The 8,832-nt window shown below is 37.3% G+C and overlaps 1 protein-coding gene across 1 annotated transcript; it reads left to right on the top strand.

Moving 5' to 3' along the window:
- The first annotated feature begins 897 nt into the window (after positions 1-897).
- Positions 898-4,368, top strand: LOC113725111 (cysteine and histidine-rich domain-containing protein RAR1-like). The gene is made up of 6 exons (XM_072073490.1): positions 898-1,316; positions 1,756-1,758; positions 2,378-2,460; positions 3,413-3,564; positions 3,830-4,068; positions 4,172-4,368. Exons 1-6 carry the CDS (start codon positions 1,227-1,229, stop codon positions 4,262-4,264), a joined length of 660 nt encoding a protein of 219 aa, XP_071929591.1. The 5' UTR covers positions 898-1,226; the 3' UTR covers positions 4,265-4,368.
- The last annotated feature ends 4,464 nt before the right edge of the window (positions 4,369-8,832 follow it).

Here is an 8,832-nt window from a genome sequence, read left to right on the forward strand (position 1 = left end):
TGTTAGCATTTTTTGTATTTAATGTAATATCTAAAATGGATTTAAAATGTAGAAGCTTGCCTCCCACCACTTGTATTTTTTTAAACCATATCTGAAAGGGACCTAAAATATTAACATTTTTTTTAAGGGTTCAAACCTTACCTCCCACCATTTACCACTATATATGGTTTGCTACTTTAAGTGGCTTAAATCCTTTAGGATGCGTAATGCATTTGTCTGATCCGATAATTCTTCAGTTTACGTCGGTTCTTCAATAGATCCAATTAGATCCTTATTTTTAGAATAGGCCGGTTCATCCGATTAGATCCTCCCTTTTAGAAAAGAAGAGTAGAATAAGTATAGGATAAATAAATGACTATTAAAGAAAAAATGTAGAAGCTAGTCACTGGGGGACCACTTTCATCCCCCTCTCATCAAAGCAATCACGACTGCATATGTAAAAAAAAAAAAAAAAAAAATTTTACCGCAATATAGAAACAAGAAAAGAAGGCGCATTTCTACGAATAATGATCATTTTAAAAAAATCGCAATTTTTTAGTGTTTTGCTAGAGGATTGGTTGCGTTGCTGTTTTTCACTACGACTCCAAGTGAGGAACACAATTCTACATATTTGGCCAGAGGATTGGTTGCGACGCGGTCTTCATTGCGATCCTAATTGAAGAACACAATTCTACAGAACCACCAAAATTGTGATTTTTTTGAATTCATCATTATTATTTGTAGAAATTCGCCAGAAAAGAATGAAAGATGGCAAGAGAATTTTTTTTTTTTTTTTTTTTTGGTGGTCTTTTTCGTCGAGCAGTTGATACTACTGTTTCATGATTAGAAGGTTGCCGGTTTCTATCTTTGATGAGCGGGGCCGACAGCCCATTAATAACTTATTAGACGCTAGAGAGGTGGGGACAACTGACAAGGAAAGACTTCCTTTCTGGAACCCTCTTCTTCACGGGGAATAATGACAAAATTTCAACCCAAACTGCGTAAGGAAGGTAGAACCCGGTTTGTAGTTTATTCACCCGACCCAAGAACAATCCTATGGAGCCGGCCCGACTTTCTAGAAACTTCTATTAGAAAAAGGCTCCTTGCTTTTGCTTTGGAGGAATCCTCCTAAGCCCGACTAAAGCTAATTAGGACTACTAATCAGTGGGTTAACAATTTCCTTCTTTCATTGACTGTTGGTCAGTTTTCGTTCCCCCAGAAAATCAATCAGAGGAAGACAGAGAATTATGGAAAAGCTTCGATGCCAAAGGATCGGTTGCGACGCCGTCTTCACTGAGGATGACAACCCAGACGATTCCTGCACTTACCACGACGCTGTCAGTTTCTCTCTCTCTCTCTCTCTCCCCCCCCCCCTAATTTTTGCTACATAAATTTGCTGTTCGATGCAGATTGCTCATTCAACTTTTTAAACCTCCTTCCTTGTTGCTTTCTATACTACTTTTTCTTGCTTCTCTTTTCCTTTCCTTGCCGCTTTCTATACTGGATGTTAAATATCATCCTGTCCTCTCTTCTCGTAGTTTCTGAGAAAAAGAATTGAAATAGGGTTAGTCACGATGCTCTCTTCTTTATTACACTCTTCTAGCTGTTATAGTTCACTACATTGTTGCTTGGAGTACCAAGTTTCGGGGAAAATTAAGCCTTGTTGCTTTAGTCATATTAGGATGCAGGAGCTGGAGATTGAAACTGGACTCCTGTCAATTGTGTCCTGAACTATTTGGGATTGGAGGATTTTCAATGGATTAGAAGGAGCTAGAGGGAGTATTCTTTTGGAAAAGATTCAAATTTTAGATCAGTGAGTTAAGGGCCTGAGGGAACCTCAATGCTACCTTCCTTGCAGTCGAGTGTATTGTGCTGACCTTGTTCTACTATTTTTTCACTGCACTTTTTAAGCTTTTACTTTTTTCAGCTTTCGTTGCCTTCTGGTGAAATTAACTTATCAGACGTGAAAAAGGATCCAAGGGTTAATTGCATTGATGCTCTAATAGGTTGAGGTTACTGGTAATGATGTCAGGGTATGCTCTATGTTGTCATGGAGAACCAAAAACCCCCTAATACTAGATTCTTGTGTGTATAGTTTTTGGACTACATTAGCCAACTCTTGCAATTGGAATCTTTTTCTGCACTCTTTTTGCTCTTCTATACAAGCAAATTTTCTGCAATAACTATTGTTTTCGTGATTCACTTTTTAATTTTAACGGTTAACTAACTAATGGAGTTTCTTCTTCTTGTGCATGGCGTGGTCTTCACTGTTTTGGGCCTGTTTGATGTACCAGGGTGTAAGTGGATATTTGATTTGTAACTTTTTTCAGAGAGCACTTCTCTTCTATGCTTTTCTAACAAGAGATGCCAATGCATACTCAAACTTTGAATTCTCCAGCCTATATTTCACGACGGGATTAAAGAGTGGAGTTGTTGCAAGAAAAGAAGTTATGATTTCACTTTATTTCTGGAAATTCCTGGGTATGTGCATGCTCTTTTTAAGTTTTTGTTGCTTTTGAAGTTTCCCCCTTGCGCATCAGTTCTTCCTCAAGCTTTCTCCTAAATAATAAGCATCTTTTATTGGCAGTATACATTCCTTCAGCAACTCCAACTTGTTTTTGGGGCTAAAACGATTATGGGTACCTTCAGAAAAGCTTTAGGCGGTTTTATGCTTTTGTTGCAAATAATTGGTTTTTTCTGTGTAAGTGACAACAAAAGCTGGTTCTAGAGCGTGTGTGCACACACACACACATATATATGAAGGGAAACTTTTGTGGTGGGGTGGGCCTTGGCCGGAGTACCCTTGTTGAGATAAAAGGGCAACTTTTGTAAATGAAACTAATCCTAGTTTTTTTCAATCATAAAGCAGCAAGTCTGGAAGTGAAATGGTACTTGAGCAGTGGCTTTATGTTCTCTTTAGTTAGCATTTCAGCATTGCTTCCTTTGATATGAATTCTGCTGCACAATAATTTACACATACAGATATCAGGATATGGTGAGTGAGAAAAAATGAAAATGAGTCCTAGGCCAGAGAGTTTCTTTTAGTTGTACGAAGTATTCATGCTTGTTTGACAAGAACTTCTTCTGTACTCTAGTCATTGTTTTCCATTCTGTTAGCAGTGAAACTAATGCTGGTTTTGCAATCATAAAGCAGTAGGTCTGGAAGTGAAATGGTACTTAAGCAATAGCTTTTTGTTTTCTTTACTTGTCATTCCAGTATTGCTTCCTTGGATATGAATTCTGTTGCTTAAATGATTTACACATAGGGATATCAGAATATAGTGACCAAGAAAAAATAAAAATGAGTCCTAGGCCAGAGACTTTCTTTTAGCAGTAGGAAGTATCCATGCTTATTCAAGGACCTTTTCTGTGTGGTCATTATTTTCCATTATGTCATGGCTTCAACTATCACTGATACTGCTGCTTTATGAAGTTGTAAAACTGGGAAACACACGACAGAAAGACCAGTGCTGAGAAGGCCAGCTCCTCAAAATAGAGCAATTTCTGCACTGCCTCAAGAGAACAGTGTGTTGACTAAGGAAACTTGTCCCAGGTGTCGACAGGGTTTCTTTTGCTCTGACCACGGTATTAATCTTTGTTCTGCTATTGATTGTGGTCAGTTTTAAAGTTCTTGAAATGGTGAATTGCTTCTGTTGAGTTGCCAAGACAGCATGACCTCATTTTATAGATTAGATGAGAGGTTTGCCTCCAATTTTACATACATATACAAGTAGTTTATTTTCAATTTCTTTTAGAATAAGATAATAGGAGAAGAGATTAGTTACTTTTCAAGCTATCCAACTTCTGTTAGAGGGAAATTCATTTGAAGTATGATTATTCTACCATTTAGGTTCTCAAGCCAGAGACGTCAATGCAAAAGCATCAAAAACTGTAGGTGTTGCATCTTCTGGGAGTGATTCACATTTGCAGGAAGTTTGTGCACCTCCAGTTAAGAAGGTGATTGATATTAACCAGCCTCAGACTTGTAAGAATAAGGGATGTGGGAAAACCTTCAAAGAAAAGGATAATCATGATACAGCGTGCAGTTATCATCCTGGCCCTGCTGTCTTCCATGACCGGATGAGAGGGGTGAGATTTACAAAAAACCTAGCCCTATATTCTCCTTTCCCTTGAAAGTAGTTTTTATCACTGGTGGTTACATAACTCATAGTTTGCCACCAAAATTATGTAGTGGAAATGCTGTGATGTTCATGTCAAGGAATTTGACGAGTTCATGACAATACCACCTTGCACTCAGGGATGGCACAATGCCGATGCCATGTGAAGAATGGATAAGGTTTTTTCCCCCCTTTAAATGATTTTGAATGGAATATCCTGCTGCTATGTATCATGATTTTGCTCAATAATATCAACACGTGTGGTTCTTCATTTGTTGTTTCATTCGTAATTTGAATTTACTCTTTCATAGTAATCTTGGCCGAGTTTCATGATAGTTATTTTGTGTGTGTTTTTTGTTTTTTTGAGTTGCAGTGACAACATTTGGGAAATTGTGACTTTCTCTGCTTCATTACGTGTTGAACTTGAGTTTTTTCAGCTTGCCACTTTCGCAACGAACTTCACTTAAACTTCATCTACTTGATTTGAGTCGTAGCATTTGTCCTTAACCTGCAATTAGGCTTATAACTAGCCCTGGGTTGCTGCAAATGAGTAAGCTTACATGTGGGCGATGATTTGAGACTTTTTGGTTGACATGAGGCCTGGTATCAATTATGGCAATTGAGCATAAGTTTTGATTTTTGTCTCAATTGTGATGAAGCGTTGTGCTGAATTCGTCATTGGGTGGATGTTAATTTGGGTCTATTTTAGGGAAATTATGTCTTTCCCTTTGTTTTACATTGAAAGAGTCTGGAAAGAGATTTGATTGATGAAGGAAAAATTCCTGCAATCTCGTGTAATTTTCTTTGGGGTCTATTCTAACTACTTTACCAACCAGTAAAGGCAGGTAAGTTTTGGATTAATTTTAAGGATTAATCTTTTGTACATTGACAGTGTATACACTATCAGCATTGGATAAATAACAACTATGAAAAATTTGAATTTGAAATTTAAATTTTGTACACATGTTATGAATCTAACGATGATAGTGTATACACTGTCAGTGCAGGAAAGATTTACTCTAATTTTAATTTCAACTATTTGCAACTAAATTTTCTCCATACAACACTTGGTTATAGGTATAATCTGGTATTGCATCCGTGAAGCATACAAGTACCTTTCTCTTGATTTAACGTCTCAGGCAACAATACGGACGTTTTGTAACATGCCCGTTAACTCCGTACCAAAACATGCGACAATGGCCAGATGAAAATTTACAAGGCAGTCGCATATTTTGGTTGAGAATTTTACCCCATTTTTACTTTAAAGGTGAGCAGTTATCTCAAGGATACGATGAAAGTGTTCACAGTACGCATTAGGAGGAGCATTTCATTACAGTTTCACCAAACGAAAGTGTAAAAGCATGATAGTTCTGGTTCCTATAATGATTTTCTTTTCACAACTCTGAAGAAGTAAATTATGCATCTTATCAGTTGCTTTAAAATGTCTGAGCTATTTTTGTACATCAAGTTGTATTTCTCTCGTAGTTGCAACGAAAGATGTTTTTGTAGTCAAGTGTACGGTAATGTAAGCCCAAAAGGAGGCCGCTGCCACTGGCGTTTTTATTTTTATGGGTAGGGAACTGGGATGCGCAGCGACTCGACTCCATGGACCATGGCCTAGGCCGCAATGCAGACGCTGATGGCTAGCACTGAGCGGATTTAACGCTGGTTGTGCAGAGCATGGATGATGTTTCATTGGACGGTTTGGCTTCAATCGATAAGAGTATCACCCACCACAAGGCTGAAAGTACCAAAACACCACTGTAGAACGTACAAAAGCTTTCCTACTTTTTTACTCTCAGGTTAGTCTAGTCAATGGGGTTTAGCTTGTTGGATTCCTCAGATTGCGCCGCTTTTTTGGCGTTTAGGAGAGGAATCTCTCTGCCCAAAAAAAAAAAAAAAAAAAAAATGTGGTTGGCCTGCGGGAAGATCTCTGAACATGGATCTTCTGCGTGCACTCTTCCCGGCATCTCCTTTGACATTCAGATGAAGTCCAGAAAGCAAACAAACCCCAATCATAAATCAACAGTGAAAAGATGTCATCAAACCATCAACAGAGCTGGACGCTAACGCTGGTTGTAGCGACTGATCGCTGCCCTGTGGGCATTCCATTACTTGTCAAATTCTTCCACACAATAAATGAGACCATATATATTATTGTTATTTTGAGATCGCGGGCGTCTATACCGAGTGAATTGCTATTTTAAGAGTTTTTTTTATTAAAAAAAATATACTCTAATAATTTGAGATATATATATATATAATTAGAAAAATAATTAAAATAGACGGGACGGGGTAAAATATGTTGTCCGTCGTGAACCCGATGGAGTGTCAAGGAAAAAGAATTTGTTACTCGGAATTAATCCACTTCATTTATTTAAAGCAAGTCAGCCAGGACAGGTCTGCTACAAGTCATCATCCGCGATTGTGGACGGTACGGAACAAGCCACAAACAAACCTTTTGAAAAAGAATAATAATGTGAGGGCAGATCAGAACAACGCAACATGATCCATCAGTTAATTTTTGGCATCCAACGACAAACACAGCGCGTACGTACATTAATGACTTCTCCTCGCTCGAATCTCCTTATCAAATTTCCTTCTGCTTTTACCATCATCGGGTGAAAATTGCAATCTTTACATGTGAGAGACCGCGCAAGATATTATTGAAAATTTTTCCCTTCCAAGCAAAACAGATTTTTGAAAATCAATTCCACCACATATTGGTGCAACCCTGCAGAGGATTTTACTGCGCGACCATGCAGCATTCCACACTTCCAATACTCAAAAGAAAACACAAAATAATAATATTACTATACGTTAAAAAGGGTGATAGTTGCTTGAGGGCAAAGAATAAAAAGCATTGAGCCCAATTTGTCTTTAACCTAGTATGCCTATCCATCCATACCACCAGTTCTGTTTTGCACTTTGCTGTCGTGCTTTTTAAGTACTACTACTTTTTACCGGACCAATAAAAAGCCAAACTTACCTTTCACGAGACTGTTAAAACTCTGGCATTCAATAGCCTCCCCTCTCGACCAAGACCAATCTCTGATTTCTTGGACCAATCTTTGCTCAAGCACGTCCTTCTCTTCACCACCCACCACTCCCCCGACTGTCGCAATACCAATTGACAGCACGGCGCGTGTAGTAACTGCTGACCCGTCCGATCAAGGCACCCTCCCATGCGCATGACTACGTGCAACGTGGATACATTGCATACGTTTCGCAGAGAAAAGGAAGGGTAGCTGTCAAAAGTGGAGGGAGCTCAGGGAAAGTGGAGGGGGGGCCGGTGTTGACGGCCGCAGCCACCACTTTTGGCAGTAATTGACCAGCCTCCAATCACCAACAGTCGCATATCCAACGTCGCTTCACCGCCGTTTCTCTGCCACCTACAACTACAGTAGTGTACTACCCCTACCCCTGTGCCGCCGTACTAGCGTCGTAGGATTCCTGTTCTTTTCCCATACTCACGAGTCACAATCTTCGTGAGTATTGATGCATGTATTTTGTGGTCGTACAAAATCAAAAGAATGCATTTTCCTTTTGCTTTTCTTAATTTATAGATAATGACCAACAGTCACATTTCAAACCGAGGCTTAATGTCATCATCTCAGTTCCAATCCCTCCCCCCCCACCCCGGGCCCTGGGGGGTTCAATTATTGGCCCTACATTAGATAAGTTAGAACAGAAATAGGAGTAAATGTATAAGTTAGTGATTGATTTCAAAAATACTTCTAATATGATCATGTCCACGTGGATTGAGGATTGATAATTACTTCTCTACTCAACGTTAAAATGGGATATTCCATTTTAAATATCCATAACTTTGAAATTACACTTTAGAAATCAAGCAAATATAATTTTTACCACAATTATCAACCTTAATTTTGCACCATCATAATATCTTTCAAAACAATTGATTGTTAATGTTAACGGTTGTAAATTATTTAAGATATTTTTACTGTAGCATTTTTTGTAATGTAATATATGTGAGATAAAAAAATAATTGGAAAGATAAAAAAACTGTATTGAAAATTGTAATGATGATATAAGTAAAATATACTTTGACAATTAATCTACTGTCCAAACAAACTCGATGTATTCATCAAGGTTGACAAAAAGGTAAACCTAATAATATAGTTCTATATATATTATCGTTTGCAACAAAAAAAAAATAGTTCTATATGAAATAGAAAGAGGGTAGAGAGGTGGGGAGGAGGAATGGTAATACTCGCAGTGATGGGTGGAAAAAAAAAAAGATGAAAAGATGTATTTTATTTTCATTTTTTATTAGGTATATTTGAGATTATATATATATTGAGTATATTACTATAAATATGTATATGAAAAGCTCGCATTTCATTTAAGAGCTCACTAATCCAAACAAACTTAAGTAATAACCAATCGAGATTATTTGAAATAATTATTATAATAAATTTTTGCAACGTAACTAGTGTAAGATAAAAATATAATTGATAATTATAATGGTTGCAATTATTAGTATCTAAAAGTGGAAATGAAAAACTGATAATATTTATAATATCCTCAAGTACTACCATCAATATATATATATATATATATATATTAACATAGCAAATACATAATTACATATGAAGACAGCTATAAGAATACATAAAATAATTAATGATACCAAAAGTTATCCTTAGTGTTTGGGTTTTGCTCTCTTATTCAATTCTAATGTCAAATTTGGGCCAAATGTATACAAATTAAG

The sequence above is a fragment of the Coffea arabica genome, chromosome 2c, assembly GCF_036785885.1.
Source record: "Coffea arabica cultivar ET-39 chromosome 2c, Coffea Arabica ET-39 HiFi, whole genome shotgun sequence".
Classification (NCBI taxonomy): domain Eukaryota; kingdom Viridiplantae; phylum Streptophyta; class Magnoliopsida; order Gentianales; family Rubiaceae; genus Coffea; species Coffea arabica.

What these genes read in the sequence shown, in the direction of transcription:
- LOC113725111 (XM_072073490.1), top strand. Translation starts at nt 1,227, where the DNA reads ATGGAAAAGCTTCGATGCCAAAGGATCGGTTGCGACGCCGTCTTCACT. An exon ending in TTATTTCTGGAAATTCCTGG is followed by an intron (nt 2,461 to 3,412) that starts GTATGTGCATGC and finishes TGCTTTATGAAG; the next exon opens with TTGTAAAACTGGGAAACACA. An exon ending in TTTCTTTTGCTCTGACCACG is followed by an intron (nt 3,565 to 3,829) that starts GTATTAATCTTT and finishes TCTACCATTTAG; the next exon opens with GTTCTCAAGCCAGAGACGTC.